The 19683-nt window shown below is 30.0% G+C and overlaps 1 protein-coding gene across 1 annotated transcript in view; it reads right to left on the bottom strand.

The window, feature by feature from the left end:
* The window catches only part of LOC129960796 (zinc finger protein GLI3-like), a 121078-nt gene that overhangs the window by 43515 nt on the left and 57880 nt on the right, over positions 1-19683 (bottom strand). The window contains exon 2 of the mRNA XM_056074444.1: positions 150-267. Coding sequence (XP_055930419.1) covers positions 150-165 — 16 coding nt within the window. The 5' untranslated portion in view covers positions 166-267. The remainder of the gene's footprint in view (positions 1-149; positions 268-19683) is intronic.

The raw sequence follows: 19683 nt of genomic DNA, 5'->3' as shown, positions 1-19683 counted from the left end.
GGTTTTAAAAAAAGTATTTTGAAATATTACTCACATTTGCGTCATTCCAATAATGAAAATGTAAAACAAATGAAGTTTGTGTTATTTCTAGCGAATATAAAACATAAATACTAAGTTTTTAGAGTTAGAAAAGTAAAAATGAAACTTACCGAAATGTGGATCCATAACACACTGAGACGCGTCTACAGACCTGGCACAAGCATTTTCACCTACTTCTAATCATTCTCTCAAAGGCGGAGCTTTCAATAATCATGCATATTGCCTTACCTTTAAAAGAAAAAAGGAAGATGGTTGTTAGTTTAGCATGCGGAATAAATGGCATTACTTACCTTAACAATTAGCATTCTTAAGCTCAAACTTCATTAGACTGATAATAAAAATTTCTATTCTTATTTCTTATTATTTTCAACAACACAAAATAAATTGCCACTTAGTAATAATAGTGTTTCATTTCAAGAGGCATTCTTATTTTTTGCGTCCAGGTTTTAAATTATTGATGACCGTTACATAAAATCTTCCATTCCACAAAATGCTTTAAAAAATGCTGTTACTTATTTACATGCAAATGTCTTTATTTGTATGCTCTACTAAATGTTCTTTTGTTTTCAAATTTATCCATCGATTAGTATTAAAAATTGTCAAAAACATCTGATATCATAAACTTTTTCAGTAAAAAAATAATGAAATATGTTAGGTAATTTTTTCAAAGTCATTTGATATTTTTGTTACGGCATGCCAAGTAATGAACACATACTGTTCAATGCAACTTCCGCTGTACAATACGAACGAACAGATTTACGTAAGTCGATATTTGCAGTTACGGATACACGAACTCAAATAGATTCTGTCTGTACAGGAATCTGTTACTTATAGACATAAATCCAATTAATAATATTATCTATCATATTTGAAATTTTATGTTACTTTATAAAAAATTCCAATTGTTAAATGAAAAACATGTTACGTGCAGGATTTGAATTTCCATCATGCTTTGAGTGTTATATTACTTCAGGAAGGCCGTATATGACTTTAGCATTATAAATATTAGAAAAACAGTCCATCCCTGACAATTAAATTCGGAGAATTGCACATTTACCACCTTATCCTTTTCTAACTCGAATCGCATTTATTAATGTTTAAGTGAAAATTACTATATTTAATACGAAGATTTTTTCATTATTTTAATGCTTGAACAATATTGAAGCACAAACTCAAATATCAACAATGCAGATTAACATAGCAATTACTGCAAACAAAGCATAGCTTCTATCTAATTCAACACAGAAAACAGCTAGTCTCAAGAAAATGCAACGAAACGGTTTTTGGCCTTTTGTATTTGAGTCAGTCATTATATGTGAGATAATACAAAAGGTCTAGGTCTCAGAAGATGCTTTTCTGTCTTAACGTAACTAGTGCAGGGAGTTCCGCGAGTATTCATTCCAATGGCTGGAGGGCGCATCTCTAAAACAGGTTTGCGTCCGATATCAACATCTGTTGCCCCAAGGCTCTGTTCGGCTAGGCCACACCCCTGCAATTGACATCTTCATCACAGCTATTAACCCCCAACAACGCTGCTTAAAATATTCGACGCGCATTTCACTGCTAATGTCTTAATTCTGGAGCGGTTGCCTTCTACCCCTACTCGTCGAATGGAACGAACTTTGAACAAATCGTGGCATTCACTTTTAAGTTAGTTACCTTTGGGCGGTTTCGTATCAGCGCTGTTTGCTTTCAACATGTAGATTTGAAAATGATTTCTGCAATTTTGTAATATTCGCTCCAAATGAAATTAGATTATTAAACACCAATTAAAACAGTTTTCTTTATAAATATTAGTAGAAAAATCTGCTTGTTAATGAAGAATACAGATTTGTTAGAGCAGATATTTTTCCTCCCATATATATGCTACAACAACGGCTCATTGTTCATTCAATCATCAGAATTTCGCCCCCCCCCCACTCCTTACATATTTAATCACTCTTTTAAGTTAGCTGTTAGTTTTCAACTTGTAGTTTTGAAAAATTGTTCTGATATTGTAATATCACTTCTATTTATCAATATTTGAAATTACTTTACTAAACATTCATTAGAATGATTTTTTCAAAGTATTAGTAGAAAAATTTGGCATTTAATTTATTCTTTACTAGCGGTAGAAACATATTCCCCCATCTTAAATATAAACTACTACAACTGTTATGGCTATTTTCACCCTCGGTGATTTAATACCGGGATTTTCTAATAATCCCATCGTTAGTTCGATTTTCCTATCCTATGTGTGAAAGATGGATTGATTATTGACGAGAAAAGTCAAGACGAATAATCCCATGGCCATCGAAAGGGATGGATATTTTATTTTCGAAGGATTAGAAAAAGTATGAATATCTGTTTCTTAGACAAAATTCCTCGACTCAAAAGGAAAGATGCTTCTGAAACCTAGAACTTTTGTATTATCTCATGAGTAATGACTGACTCCAATACATAAATCCAAACATTTATTCTGTACAAACAGTAAAGGCAAATTTCCACTCTCTGCATATATGCCGCTACTACTTTTATGACTTTCAATCTTCAGAATTTTGCTTTCTGCGGGTATTTAATTGGGGATTTTCTGATAATTCTATTGTTAATTTGACTTCATTTTCCAATAGCACCTCTCTATGACTGGTGGGTGGATTTATAGTTGGTGAGAAAAAACAAGAATAGGTATTCCCATGGGGCATCGGAAAAGACAGAAATTTAATTTTTGAAGAACTTGAAAAGCAATGAAGCACTGTACTATTTCATCGCCAAAATCCTTCGCATTAAAAAGTGATTCGACATCTCGTCTAACACAATCTAAAATATGTTTTCTCAAGCATTTCTCAAAGTTTTGCTTATTATTGCATTGACCACAATCGTTGTATAGTATTTTTTTCAGATTACTTAATCATAAAATATTCCCAAGAGAAATTTGGCACAAAAAATCAGTTGAAAATACTTCATAAATGCCTGACATTCCTTTTCTTCCAGAATTGCAAAATTCATAACACGGCTTTGTATATGAAAAGTTTTGTATTTCTTAAAGATGTCTCTGAATTACAATTAGGAAATACAAGTAATATACAATTCATTAATTCTAAGATTTCTATTACCCAACGCCACTTAATTTAGTACTTTGAAGTTATTATATCATTTGCATTGATATCTTGGAAGCAATTCAAGAAAACTATTTTAAAAAAAAATCCATTCTTTATATCTGAAGAGGTGCACGAATAAGAGAGCATTCATAAATTGTTTGTGAGATAATAGAAAGCAAAGCTAAACTGAACTCAAACATCTAAAATAATTTCACTTATTGCCTTATCAAATTGAGAGTACGAGAGATCGAATCCCAGCAAATGACACAATGTGTGCTTCTAAACGATAGGGCTGTTGAAAGAAATATGGAGAGTTATAAATCTTACATTTTAAATGTAGCGTAAACTGTTGATAAATAAATGTTTAAAATAGATCAGTTTTAGTGTTTGTCTATCACTTTTATATATTTTCAGGTCAAATTTATGGCTGTTTAACCTTGAACTCTCGCTGACTAAAGTTAATGCATGTTAGATGCTTAGAGCAATTTTAAATTTAAGAAATGAAATTCTATGAAATCAGAGAGATTAGTCTCTTCAAAACTTTCTAGCTTACTCTCTGAAAATCTGTTATTCCCCCCCCCCCTCCTCCTCCATAAAATTGTGGATCTTGAATAAGGACGAGAATACCTTGCATGGCATTGGTGAACAACAGTTAACGAAATATTGATGTTTGGCTTGCATCTGGTATTTTTCCTAAATTTATATTGCGATCTCCAGCGATTAAGTTCTGGCATGCAATTAATACATAAATATCTGAAAATCGAATCTGTATTTCGGGCACCTTTTTCCCAACCGATTAGACACAAAATTTGAATAGAACTACTATTTCAGTTCCAAGATCACATATCAAATTCTATTTAAGACATTGCACTTTTGAGATATCGCGTTTACTTGCATACGAAAGCACCATACCAGTCAATCTTTTGATATATTTGGTTCAAAATTTGATAAGTATCCCCATTTTAGATGCTGAACCGGTGTACCAAATTTCATTTATCTAGCTCTTTATGTTATGTAGTTAGCGTTTTCACTGGTACTCAAACAGCAGGGTAAGATTTTCTCTGACTGGATATTGTTCAAAATTTGTTAGAAATATTCAAATATGGTGTAAAGTCTCTATACCGAATTTCATGTGTCAGGCTAAGAGCTTTTTTAAGTTATCATGCTCGTAGATAGACAGACATAATTCCAAAAAAGTCGGAGATAAAGTATTTATTAATAAAAACTGTTTTTGCATCATCATGCAAAAACAATTTTTAATGATTAATGCTTCTTTTCTGTGAAATAAAAAAGCAGTGGTGTCAATTCACATGAAGTGACAGTCACAGAAGAAACTTAACTGTTCATGTCATATAACATTTAGAAGTCCGGTGTATTATGTTATGGCATCACGTCTTTCTTCTTCTTTTTCTTTTTTTGCAAGGTGAATTTTGGATTCTTTGGATTAATAAATTATATTAAAGCAGCTCATTTGAAGTATATGAAGTGAACACGAATTGAGTTCATTCTGCCAAAGGATTTCATCTCTTTGTTTTAAACTTAGACTGTGGAAATGTTCTTTTGACAAAAAAAAAAAAAAAAAAAAAAAAAAAAAAAAAAAAAAGGAAAGAAAGAAATTACTAATTTTAAGATGTAATTGTTATTAAATTAAAAAAATAATTAAATAAAACAGCAATTTTACACATGAAATCAAAGGATGCGCATGTTATTTAATGGATATATATTAGAAACCTTAGAGCTTTATTTTTTTTTTTTTTTCTTGAACTGAAAAAACTCATTAACGATAACAAACATATAAGAAATAACCTCCGAAACAATGAAAAATTGCATCCGTTTTCAAGACATCAAATTACTTTCCCTTTTTTTAAAAAGCAAATTATGAAAACAATTATGCAATTTGTATAATAAAACAGCGTATTATGTTATATCCTTCTCCCTGTCTTATTAAATTTATCCGCACTTTTCACGAATGCCGTAAATTTTTTCGAAGATCACTTAATTGTATACCTTTTCTTAGCAATTGAGTACGGACCGATTCATTCCCGGCACGCGATAATGAATTACCTCGTACATTCAAACGACACAATCTAGCACATAAATCAGACCCTTTGTCCAAACCATTCAGGTTAGATCAGCAACCCACGAAAACAACCTAACGTTTGTTTAAAAAAACAGTAAAAAAAAAAGTCAAATAAAGACAAACAAAGGCGTATTGTCGTTCGGAAGCATCTCAAGTGGCTGCTAACAAACCGATTTGCCGGAAAAGATGGTGGTAGTGATACGACAAGTGTCACGACGACCATCGAGGGGAGAGGTTTTTCGACCTTGAAAATGCCCCAGGGGGTCTACGCAAATAGAGCCTCTCGGCAATGGTTACGATAACACCGCTTTGCCTCCCAAACCAACCCCTGACAGAAAGCTCCTCACGGGATGAATTACGTCGCAAATTCCGCATAAACTAACCACCAGTGGATTGGGCTGCTGCCTTGGTAATTGACTGCAGACTCTGAAACCGGACCTATAGGTCTGACAGCTCTGAAGGAAGATATCTGAGGGATTTCTTGCCAGCATGTCACGTAACTGCTCTCACTTGTAGAGGCCACTCGCTGATTCCCCTGGCGTGGTTCGCTGCCATGTCGAACAGTTGTAAAATGACTTGGACGTTCGCCAGGGTTGAAATTTAATTTATTTTTGATCCTCCCAGCAGGCGATGAATAGTTTCAAGCCATTCTTTTTTTATTATTATTCTTTGACTTTTAAAAAGACCACGGCCAAGAGGATATGCTGCCGGGCTGTCAGTGTCTCTTCAGAGGTAGGCTCCAAATTACCTCAGCCATCTTTGGTTTGGTAGAGCAAAGGGCAAATCGATAATGTTTCATTTATCATATATATATTTTTTTTTATCTTAAAGAAATCATAGAGTGATGGACAACTAATTTGTTTATAAATCTTATTTTGTCGTTAATATTCAAACAGAATGTCTTTTTAGATACGGATTACTTCAATATGATAATAGATACTAAAAGATTATCAAGGATTTAATAAATATATATATTTTTTCTTTTTTGTATCTATCCGGGAATGTTTTGCAAGGCATTGCAAACGTTTAAATATGTGAGTTGCCCCTTTCATAAAGGCTGAAACGAAATACAAGAAATTTCCTGAAAATTACTTTTGAAACAAGTTTTTATGTCGGAGATTATTAATAAAAGTTACTGTAAAAAATAAATAAAATGAAAACAGATTCATTAAATTTGATTTTGCTTAGATTAACTTTATATTTTGAAGTTGCATTCAGATTATTGTTGATGAACACAATAACTATGAACCGGTGTCAAAGAAATAAATAAAAGGAATAATGGCAAACAGTTCTGTGCGGGAAGACGAGTTTTTTCTTTGACAATGATATAAAATAATAATCCAACTGACTATATGTTTAAAAAATGAATAATACAATAAATTATTTATTGATTATTTCATTAATAATCCATTTTATTCTCGTTTTTTATTATATCTCACACTAAATATGAAACCATTGCAGTAATTGCTTGACTTCTTTTGTTTAACTATACAAAGACAAACCACTGCAGTAATTTACGTGCATAAACGACAACAAATTCTTGCATGGCTGCAGTGCTTATTCAGATCGTGCTTTAAATCGTCAGAATGAAACTTTAACCATACGTTTTTAAGAGAGTTATATTCTTCATTGTTTGGTGTTCATTGTTCGCTTTTTTGCAAAAACATTTTAAAATAGTACTTCGCACCAGTTCATACTTCAATCTTTCTTTTCAAAATAGAACTTCAGTTCAACTCGCATCAGCCTTGTACAATATATTATACATATAATTTTTCAACAACGCACATAGCATTCACAGAATTCTGTTCTTTTCTCAGAATCCATAATCACCTATTAATAAAAAAGAATTTTTGCTTTCTAATTTATTCTTATTTTACTCTTTTTTTCTTCCGTTTAATTTTACCAAGGGCAATGATAGATTTACTTATGATATAAGAGCAACGATATTTGCAAGATTTGGAACTGTTCTACATGAACTACTAATCCGATTATATGAAAACTATATTTTGTGAAAATTTACTTTAATATGTTAATTATTTGCATTATTTTCCTTTAAACGACATAGTGAAATTCACGGGTACCTCGGATCAATGACTGAATTTTTTCCGATTAGGATGACAAATATTTTGAACTTTGTACTTGTTCAATCACATTAACCGATCCTATGTACTCATCTAGTACTGATCAAAGTTTTCTAAATTAAATGTTAATTTTTATTAATAGTGTACGAAAATCTCATACAAGTTCAATCAACCGGATTCTACAGAAGTGATAAAAATATTGGAGATCTTATTTCAATCTTTGGAGAAATTAAAATTTTTTTTTATTAGAATGACGATAAAAAATTGAAAGTTTTATTGCATAGATTATAAAGAAAATGTAACATTTAATTCGAAAATATTTTAATTAATAAATTTTTGCAGGAGCTACAAAATACCTTTTTAACAGTTTAGATAATCACATTGAAATTATTAAATGAATATTAGTAAACAGATTTAGATCTAATGTACTTCGATAAAAACTGTGAAATAAATTATTAACAAAGATCAAAGTTATTATTCTTTCTTTGCATAGTCCTAGCTACGATGGAAAAAAAATTCCGATCTGTAATGGGAAAATAATTTCCCCCCGTTAATAAAAACATCGACGAGATCATTTTGAGAGATTAAATAAAAACATATGCAAGTTGTACAATAATTGTGAATAAAAATTGGGCCTAAAAATCTATACACATTTTAAGAAAAGAAAAACTATGAATTTTTAAAATGCATAATGCGATCTTCATCTTCATAACTGCAATATCAAAAAGTAATTTAATTAACTAAGGCAATTTTCTCAATCATATCAATTGGTCTGACACCATGGGCATGCGTAGAAAAAACTGGGACTCCAGAATCTATTTTCTTTCATGGCATTTTTCAATATTTATAATAAAAAAAAAATGTTGATATTGATCTTGGCTTCATGAATTGAACTAAAATATTCGGAACCACTCTTTTTTATACTATAGTATCCATTCTCATTAATTATCAATTAAAATTTCATTTCTTATTATGGGTAAGTGTATAAACTTTTTACGATAGTAATTGGGATCACTGAAATTGCAAAAAGACGTTTGGGATAAAAAATTATTTAAGAAAACCTGGGTTAGACGAGAAGACGAGAAATTTAAAATGCACACGCAACATTTTTAATGGATACAAATCAATGTTACCTAAACACTAGTATGCCGAACTATTAAGTGCTATCGATACCATTAGGTAACATTTACAAATGTATAGGCTAAATGGGGTTTGTATTAATATAACGACATCTCAATAAATTAATGATGTTCTTACTCCATCTTTCTACAAAGTTTTCTTAACCAGAAGTGTATTTTTAACAAAATATGTATAGAAATTTTGTCAGGCTGAAGAATTGATGTCAGAACCTATGTCACTACAGTGTTTGCATCATTCAAGTTTTATCTTGTTTTCTAAGAGAGGGTTCTCCAAGCGACTTTCCTTAGTGAACAGATTGTCTCATATGAATGATTTTAAAAAGAATTGCTGATTTCATATCTGAAACATTTATGCGGAGTTGACTAAAATTTGCTACAGAAGTATAAATCATAAAGATGTACTCCCCCCCCCCCGTATTTGGAACAAACTTGTTATTCCAATTTAGACATAAAATCTGGGGGGGAGGGGGGAGAAAGTACCTTCAGCAAAAATGTTAAAAAATTAAACTAGCTTTTGTAAAGGTTCAGACATGAAACCGGCAATTCGTTTGAAAATCACTCATACGAGACTTAATCTGTTCACTAAGGAAAGTCGCTTTGAGAACCCTCTCTTAGAAAAAAAGATAAAACTTGAATGATGCCAACACTGTAGTGACATCGGCTCTGACATCAATTCTTCACCCTGATAAAGGTGCTACATTTTGGTCCTAACCGGCACTTTCCAAGTGTCATTTGCCACCCTCTAAGGTCAAGAGTTATCGGTATTGAGCTATAGGCGCTGCTACTCGAAGAAACCATGCTTTTAAAAAAACAGCTCTGACGATTCAATTCAGATTCGGGAGCCTGATATTCGAGGTCTTCTTAGATAAAACATTGAGTTATAGAGCTTTAACTTTAAAAAGGGAGAGGTCAGTTTTACGATTTCTTTTCCCTCCTCTTTTATCAGCACTGCAATGAAACAGTGGCGTCACTAAAGTTGAAGTCGGCAACATATTGCGCCACCCCTAACCCCTTGCAATGCATTTTTGTCAACAAGTGACAAAACCACTTATAGAATTTATAGCGCAAATTTTCATATTAAAACATTTATGTTGATGCACCTTTAAAAAAAATCAGCTGTAATAAATGAAATTTGCATCATTGTGCAAACACTTATTGTATTTGATTTGAGAATTAAAAAATAAAATGTGTGTTTTTTTTTTTTTTTTTAAATAAAGGAATAAGTTCAGAATTATAAAATATTTTAGTGTATATATATCGTGAATATTGGTTAGTTCTATATTGACACTATTGTTTTTTCTTCAAAATTCACCATTTTGAATGCAATTTCAAAAGTTTTGAAGACAAACATAAAATTTTGCAAAAAAAAAAAAAAAAAAGGTAATTATATACAAATAATATTTGACAAAAAAAATGTAACACATCAAATTTTTGTGTGGAAAAATGTTTTAATTTAAAGCAATAATTACAGAAATAAGAGAGCAATTCAAATGAAATCCGACTGAATCCTGGACAGAAACCCTCATTAAAGAGTATCAGGATATAAGAAAAAATCCTCTAGAATCCGTCCACTTTTGATGATGTCACCTGGTGTGGTCTACAATCTCATATAGGCTTAATTATGCTGTTGTAACTAAGATTGAAAACAGTTGTGAACGCACAATGCAGTACACGCCCATCTACATTTACAACTATTACAAGATAACCTGAGGTGAAAAAAGAATGACAGTAGCAACAGAAAAAAAAAAAATTCAGTTTTTAGTCCAAAGTATTTTTATTTAAAAAAATGTCATGCATATAAGAGATTAGTTTATTAACACGAACGAAATTTCTGCATTCTCAATACACATTAATCTACTAATAATAATCAATAAAATTCAAGCAAAAAATTTGTTAATTACATGCGCTCAAACTCTGAATCGCTTTTTTCCCAACGTTTGATTCAATTTTTTAATTTACTGCTGATGTCTTAATAATTGCAGCTATTGAAGTTTTAAAAAGCAGCTGACAGCAGGAGTTGACAACCGGAAGCAGCTGCCATAAGCATAAACATGCAAAATATTTTATTATAAAAAATACGCCTTTCTTGTCAAATGTTTTGACCTATGTGGAATGAGGTTTAAGGGGACTTCTATGAAGCAATAAAAGTATGCTTTTAATAGATTTTATAGACTCGTTTTCACCATTGAATGCATCAATTTTTAAAATGTCCGTTAACGGTAAAAGTTGCATTATAGCCAAGTGTATTGTGTGTTTAAATTAAATTTTTAATTCATTTTAATTCTGGCATTTTCCAGGTTTCTTTTATAACTTTTTTTTCTTTGCTAAATATATCACCAGGTTCTTGATATACAGAAAGATACTTTCAATGACTCTTTCTTTCATTTGAAACATCTTGCTCGAAAGACACTTGAAAATTGTACTAAAAATATTTATTTAACCGAGAGGGGAAAAAAAAAAAAAAAAAAAATAGGCCGATACTTTGTTCGTACATCAAAGCCATGAAAAGAGATTAAAGTGATATATATTCCAATATAATGAATTATTTCATTTTGATTATCCATTGAAGGCCATTCTTATTCTAAAAGAAGCATTTTTTTGTGTGCAGAAAATTAAATGAATTTCATCATATTCCAGTAGCACAGTAACAGATCACTCGTGCAGAAGGTATAGCTAACTATTTTCACTTCTTCGTATACGAAATATATAAAGAGAAAGCATTGTCATCGTCAAAAACTTCGAAATCGAAATTTTAACGGATCCACGTTTCAGAACTCCCTGAGTTTATTCTAGGTCTATTTGTCTCCCCATTCTATGTCAATCTGTTCGTATGTGAACACGATAACTCAAAAACGCTCTGAGCTATGGAGATGAACTTTGGTATATGGTACCAAATGGTATGGTATGGTTTGGAAAATTGTACCTTGATATCAATTTTGTACATTTCTGCCAAACTTGAACGAAATCCCTTCAGAGGAAATCTGCTGTTTGAGTACAAGTGAACTCGACAATTACAAAACGTAAAGAGCTATTAGATAAAACTTGATACACAGATTTAGCATCTAAAATGTAGATTCTTATAAAATTTGAACTAAATCTGTCAAAGGATTGACCATCTGTCGGTCTGTACTTTCACATGCTGGTAAACGCAATGACTTAAATAAATGCAATTCGGTATGTGATCTTGTAATAGACCTAATATAATATCTTGTAATGTGATCTGGAATAGAGCTACAGTGTAACAACTGTAGCTCTATGTAAAATGTTGGTTTCAATCGGTTGATATAATATCTTGTAATGTGATCTGGAATAGAACTACAGTGTAACAACTGTAGCTCAATGTAAAATGTTGGTTTCAATCGGTTGAAAAATGGACGCCAAAATACACATTCGCTGGATAGATTTAGTAAAAATGCTAGTAAAAATCTCTATTTCATAAATATTGTTCATCATTGCCAAGGATGGTATTCACAACTTTAAAAAAGGTTCACAACTTTATGCGAAGGTAGGGGAAAGAATACCTTTATTAGCGAGAATGCAAGAAAGTTTTGGACCCATTTTCTTGTAAAAACTGGTTAAATTCTCAAGATTTGACTTAGACCGACTCATTTTTTTCGTGAATTTGACTATTTATCGAATGACCTCCATTTTATTTTGGAAAACTTCAATATGCCCTAATTAAAGTTTTCAAATATGATATTCTCACAAGAATAGAAATGTTTTAAGTTGAACAATATGCGTTAAAATAGGTATATGATAGTAAATATACAAACTACGTACTGAAGAATAATATCAAAAATCGAGAGAAATATTATATTCTGCATAGAGAAACATATATAAGAATTTGGATGAACTTATAACTTTATTCCTATATATATCAGTTTAATCCAACAAAGCATATTTTTTTATGGATTTCTTTGCCCAAGATGCTCGAATATTTATAAAGTATTTAGGATTCAAATCGAAGTCTATTCGGTTTAGGACATTAAGGATTTAGAAGTAACAAAAGAGGTATGGAAACTATAATTTTCATGCATCGGAGAAGAGTGACTCCAATCTTTCGGTATTTTATATTTTCAGCAAAGTCTATTCTCACTAAAAATGATCTTTTTCTAAGCTCTAGACATGCTTCAGTACACATAAGAAAATCATCAAACATTCCGTAAATGGTATTCGCCTGGAAGTAACAGTCAACCCCAAAATGTTTTTGGTTTATAAAACATATAGTTACAGGAAAAAAAAAAACCCAACTAGCAACGCAAAGTTTTATCTTTTTTCTCCTTTTTTTGGGAGAAGATTTACTTCTCAAATAGATCTGTTTGATCAGTTTTTATAGACAAATTCTGGATATTTGACTTAACTAACGAGACCTATGACTAAAACCGGAGAAAAAAGACCATTACAACCGAGCGCTGGGTTTTATTTTTGTAAAGATAATATTCTTTCAATGACTTATTTAAACATTAAGTTACTTTTTTGCTCCCCCTTCGTATTTCACATCTAGAAATGCCGAAGTGTTACATTTTTATGAACAGAAAAAAATTAAGAAAACATAACATCTCCGTCGAATCTAAAAAGAAATATCTGAGAAAAAGCATTAGCAAAATATTAAGGTTTCACACATGAGAATATTTTCTGGTGATTTCTAATGATTTCACTTTATTTAGCTACAGATGGTAGTTTTGTTTGTTTAATGGCGCAAGAATCTGCTTTTACTGTTCTAAAAGCACGATTTTATCGCTTGGACCCCAGCAATTATATTTCTATAATTTCAATACACATGCATCAAATGAGCATATATTATGTCTTATGACACAAGATAAAATAAAAAGCATCTACAAAAAATTATTTTAAAAATCCAACAAGTATTATTACTTCAAATTATTTACCTTTTATAGTCTCATCTAATTAGATCAAATAAGCTCTATAATTTTTTGCATATCAAAAAATTATAAAACAGTATAATTTTTTGATATGCAATAGTTAGAAATTTTCAGTAATTAATTAATAATTTATCCTTTATTAAATTTCATTCTAGCTGGCTTTATACAAAGAGCGCCACCTGGCTGTGAGAATGAAAAATATTCATCCCAAGATTATAAAGTGGAAAGCAAATAAAAAAATATATATGTTATTTATTACATTAAAAGCAGTATGCATTAAAAACAGCTTTATTTAAATTTATTTATTTACTGCTCAACAGAATTTGAAAGAATAATTTTTTTTTAATCTGTAAATTAGTTTAAAAAGGAAAACATTGACCTATATTTCAGAAAATAAATTATTTAAAGATTTCATCATTTGAGCTGTTAGATTTGTATATATATACATTTTTTTCTTTTTCAAAACAATTGCATTTCAGTGAGTAAACATTTGGTCTGTGTATAACATGAAAGTTTTATTAATTAAAGAATATTGCTGTCAAGAAGAAATACCATTTTAGGCAAAATTATCCTTGTGAGGTCTTAAATGATAAAACAGAAGCTTTATTTTCTTCTTATCATCACGAATATTCAATGCTTTATATCCCGAAGGTACTTTATCTAAACGCTTATATCTTCTTAATATGCTTTATCTTCCGCTTTTCCTGACTGTACTCATAAGACAGACGCCGATAGCAGACAGCAGATGATAGCTGAAGGTAGAAATTGAGTTATTTTTATTCATTAAAGAGATATTTTCCTTTTTTCTTGGATTATTCTTCACCAGAACTAATGAAAAAATGACAGTTAATAAGTTTCTGTTAAATTAATTCAGTATATAAATAGATTCTTACTGATTTAATCTAACCAATGAAAGAAAAGCAAATTCATTTTTGATATATACCATATTGCGTTTTGTACCTTTCACCAATGAAAAGGTGGGAAAAGGAAAAAAAGGGATTTTTATCTTGGGTTTATTTTATTACATAAAACAGGAAACTTAAACATTTTTAACAGGCAGATACGCATAAAATAATTGTATGGATAAAACATATCTGAGACATCACTTATAGTTTATTTCAACTCTATTTTTCATACACCGGAAGATGTTATCATTCCTCTGCTTACATCAAATTAAAATGTATTACTTTTATTCAATACTTTTTTAAAGATATTTTGATATTAATTTATAAGAAGGTTACTTTAGCAATTGGAAGGTTACTTTAGCAATGTAGAATGATTTAATAGAGTGGATTAGTTATAAATATAACTAATCCACTCTATTAAATTATTGCGATTCTTTTACAATTTATTGCGATTCTTTAACAATTGAAGTAAAATTAACATACGCCAGTAGATACAAGGGTTACAAATATATGTCTTGGAACCAAAGCGGAAGCAATCTATTGATTTAATTGTTCAATATTAACATATTGATTTATATATTTATATTTATTTATTATAAATAAATAAAATAATCAAAAAGCTATCTAACACTTACTAAAAAATTACCATTTATAACTGTATAATTTCCAGTTTTATTTTGTTTAACTTTAATCTGATAAATTGTCTTCATATTTGACGAAATTTCTTTTTGGGCAGGGAAGTAAGGATAGATCACATTTGCTAGAAGTTTGAAAAAATTTACTTTAAAAAAACGGATGCTATTTTTTTTAATTTAAGGCTCTTTCTGGGAATTATTTGAAGCATACATTGCTTCAGTAGCTTGTGCGAAAACCAGTTATTGCGGCCCGTGCTCACATAAATTCATGATAACAGAGAACCGAGTCAGTTGAAAAATAAAACCTAATGCATGAAATTGAAGGCAATAAGTTAAAACAGCTCTGCATGTATCCACTTTCTGACGAATACGAGAGTTTAATTGGACTTATCTGATACATCAGAGAGAGGAGTTGGTTTTATGCTTCATAAAGTTTTCATTCAGACATTTCCTTCTCTTTTCAGCAGCCAGAAAAGACCGTAAATTTTTTACTACTAACTTTTATTATTCGTCGCGAAAATTGGAGGCACTTGGCTACCAAAAGCATTCTTCAGGCTGAAACTTGGGGAAATGGCATTATTTTCTGGAATTGGAAAATAATTCTGATACTATAATGAGTGTTTGCTAAACTTCGAGAATTCGCAATCTGTTTTTTCCTTTGTCGAGGCAATTATGCATGGCGTGTCTAATTGTGAAAAGAAAATGTTATAAAAATTCTGCTACAAGAAAATGACTTTTTCCATTACTTTTTAGCAAATTGTTATTTTCAATTGTTAGACATGTCTTCAGACAAACTTTACTGGCTAATTTTGCTCATAAGAGAGTTGGCGCATGTAAGTAGCAAATTCTCTTCTTTTCCTCTGCCTTTACATAACACAGTTCAGGTTTGCCTTGTTTTATCAATAAATGAAGTACAAGCAGCAGTCTTCTCTCGACTGCTCTAATATACTAACACGTATATTTTAATCTTTGTAGTGTAATGGAGAAAATCACATTTTGGACTTCGCCTTTTGGACCTATTGAATCCAAAATTTGGAATACGTCTACAAATTTTGTTGAGAAGATGCCGAAAAAAATTTCATTTATCTAAGTCATTGTATTTTTGAATTATCGCCATCACATACCCGTGAATATAAAGATTAACAGACGGGCAGCTGATTGATGGATTTAGTTTCTAATTCATTGCAGATTTATAATTTGGATGATAAAACCATCTTCAATTCCTTCCAACTAGTTCTTAGCGTTTTTCAATTAACATTTCGCATGCGCACTGAGGAAGAACCATAAAACATATATCGCAATTTAGCTAAAATTTGACAAAAATTCATAGTGAGATTTCATGCATCAAATTTCACTTGTTTGTGTCGTTGTGATTTTGAATTTTCGCGTTCACAAACAGACAATTCATTCTAAAAGTAATTTTTTTTCGGAAATCATGAAGATCTAAAATAGAGATATTTCAAGTCATTAAAAATTCAAGACTAATTTCTTTTTCTATTACTATAATCACCTTGTGTATTTAATATAAGAAAATGTAAAAAAGACACTGAGACTTGATGCTAGGATTACAGAAACCTTGCTACGTATACTTAAAATGTTATGAAAGACAATAGCCAAAAAATAATTGCATTAAAGATAATAATAATAACTTCTATAATAGGTTGTTGATGACAGAATTTTTTTTGAAGGGAAAAACTGCTATCAAATCTGAACATGTGCATGTTGAATCTTACTTGAAAGGGTAATTAAGTATATGAAAGTGATGAATCAACATTTTCATTTTTAGAAAACAAATTCAAAATACTTGAAAAATGTACGTAAAATGGATTTCTAATAGTTTTCAACATTTTTCTTCAAATACAAATTATGAAACCAATGAAAAATGTAGAAGAATTTTTCCTTCATTCCTTTTATTTCAAATTCTGTGCGCAAAATATGCGTGGATTGCCTGAGTAACAAAGATTTATCAACAGAAATTTCTATGAAAGAATTTCTATTTATCAATAGAAGTTTCAATTCTCTAAACATTTATTAAAAGAGGAAAGGACTTTCATTTTGAAAACCAGGCCAGAAAAAAGTTTTAAACGATAAAATTTGAACTTTTCTAAAGAAATTAATATAATGAACTCAACATATATCTAAAGATATTATAAAATACAAGAAAATTCTCCTAATTTGAAATAAAATAAATTGGAGCAGATTTAGAAGTTGCGCTGTAGCAGAATGTCATAAAAAATCGATTTATGATAGAAAAAAAAACTGTAAAAATATTCATTATCGGATTTTGTAAAAAATATCATTAAGAACAAACTCGTATTTGTTGTAAGTTTCTTATTTCGTTTATTTTACATTTAATTTTATGTTTGAAAAATGATTTGACATGCATTTTTGTTAAGCGAGATTGACTTTTGTATTTGAAAAATGAATTTTAAAATTGCCCTTAGATCTTTTAAAATAATAAGGAAAAACGTAATTTAAGTACTTGATCTGAAATCTTAGCAAAATAGTTATTGAAATTTATTAAGGAAAAATAAAGCTAACTACCATTTATTCATAAATAATGCCATTTATAACTACGAATGAAAGAAAAAAACGATGTGACTGAATTTATAAAATTATAAAGGAGAAAAACATAAAAAAAAGGGAAAATAATTAAAATTCCAAAAATGTGTGGTGTATAAATTATCGAAGAATTTTTTGGTTGCAAAAGGAAGAGACTGTTGACATTATGATCAATTAGCGAATGGTTAACGTTTCTGAAAACTTCTATACTGATAAAAGAAAAAAAAAAATCTCATCAAATTTTGAATATGTTAAAAAATTGTATAAAATGAACATTTAAAACACAGATAACAAGACCAAGCATATAAAACAGAAATAAAACTCTGAGAACATGATGCATCGGATAGAAGGCAGAAAACGTCAATAAAATAATGAATGCCTCCCCCCCCCAAACAAATGTATTAAAAATTAATTGTTTATGAAGAAGTAAAAACTTAATAGAAAATCACTTTACTTTAAACACAGAATTTAGTTTTGGAATTTTAGTACTTTTAATAAAACTATATCTTTATTGAAAGACATTTTCAAATGGGCTCAAGTTTGTAGTTCTTTAATGATATTCTGCACTGGACAAAGGTGAAATTGGAGTATATTGTTGTTAAAGGATGAATAAAAGTAGAATTTTCAATAAAATTTCTTAAACTATGAATAGTGACTTTAATCGGTTCGAAAAAGTATTTTAGGAGAAATCCATCTAGATTCTTAAAAAATGGTAAGTAAAGTTAATTCAGAAATTTATTAATTCTCTTATAAAAGTTTCCCCAATTTTTTTCAATAGATACTGAAAGGACTATAGTCAATAATTATGGTCCTTTTTTCCCCTATATAAGACCATCTTTTGAGTTGCAGAAGGTCGTCTTTTTATTCTTAGATGGGAAAAGGGAACATTTCTGGAGACGAAAGGAGCGGCTATAGGGAGGGGATGACAGTAATGGGATCTGGAAAACTAACATAAAGTTTTTTTTTCAGTTTTTTCGTTATTTATCAAAGCAGGTTATTCAGAAAATCCTCTTACTGAAAACAATCCATTAGCTAGGGTTTTTTTTCCTCACCCCGTTGATATTCTGCGGAAGTTTGCAAAAGGAGTTGGCAGCTCAGATATCATCCTCGTTATCCGACCGCAATTCAAAATTAAGATATCAGTCCCTAAATAGTCCTAGTGAGACGTTAATATAACTAAATGAAACAAACTTTTAGTTTTTAATTCATCAAGTTCTCATTCACGTAAATTGACAGATACTCAACACTCCAAAGGATACGATACCAAATTAATGATAAAATAGCATCCAACATTACATTTGTATAATTTGTTGTGTTTTTGAGTTATTGTGTTAATATATTAAAGGTAATATATAAATAGGTTGAAGAAACAGATTTCTCTTATACAATTTTAAAATTTTAGTGTAAAGATCATAAAGCAAATTCCCTTCATAAATCTCATTCAATATTTGAGTTGTATTTACTGAGAATTTAGGGTGATAAAAACTACAAAATTGAAATTTTTATTATTACAAAGTTTTTAACTATATGTACAAGAGTCCATTTTCGTATTCAAGCCCTGAGATTATATAAAAGAATAAAACAGACACAAGCCAAGAGTTTGTATTAATGGCATAGAACAAAAAGAATAAATTTCTGTACTAAAAGACTGAAGAGGCCTAAATTTGTCAAGACAAGGAATAAATTTGAAAATATAAATAATTATGATTTCTTTAAGGCCTTTTCTCGGTTGTAAAACAAATAACAAGAACAAAACTCTCAAGGATAGGATTATGATTAAAATAATTTTAAAAAACTTGATTATAGAAAGCAACCATAAATAAATTTAATAAAAACATTGAGTAAGAACTTTTATAAGCATAGAAAGTATAAATTATTTCTTATTTTAATTATTTTCCACTGTTTAGTCTTTAATTTTTATAATTATTATAAAGTCTGAAATCATGTTTTCAAAAATTTACTAAAAAGTGGCGCTGGATAAGTGGCGCATGGAATAAAAATTAAATTAATTAATTAATTAATTAGTTCTAAAAATATTGAAAGAAAATTTTTTCATATTGAAAAATGTACATTGAGTAATTAATGAAAAGTCTATTACAAAGTTCCATCCTTACAAACATGAAACAAGTCAAGTTGTATAAAATGTGTAAAAAGTACTTTAAAGTTGTTGAATCCGATTACTTTCATCTGAAATTCACTTTGTGACGAAGGAAAACTTGTCACTGTATTCGTACTTATGAATCTCGTTTTTTATAATCGTAAGATACTAATTCCAGTATTTT

Source organism: Argiope bruennichi, chromosome X2 (genome assembly GCF_947563725.1).
Source record: "Argiope bruennichi chromosome X2, qqArgBrue1.1, whole genome shotgun sequence".
Taxonomy (NCBI): domain Eukaryota; kingdom Metazoa; phylum Arthropoda; class Arachnida; order Araneae; family Araneidae; genus Argiope; species Argiope bruennichi.
This window is presented reverse-complemented; position numbering and strand designations above follow the sequence as displayed.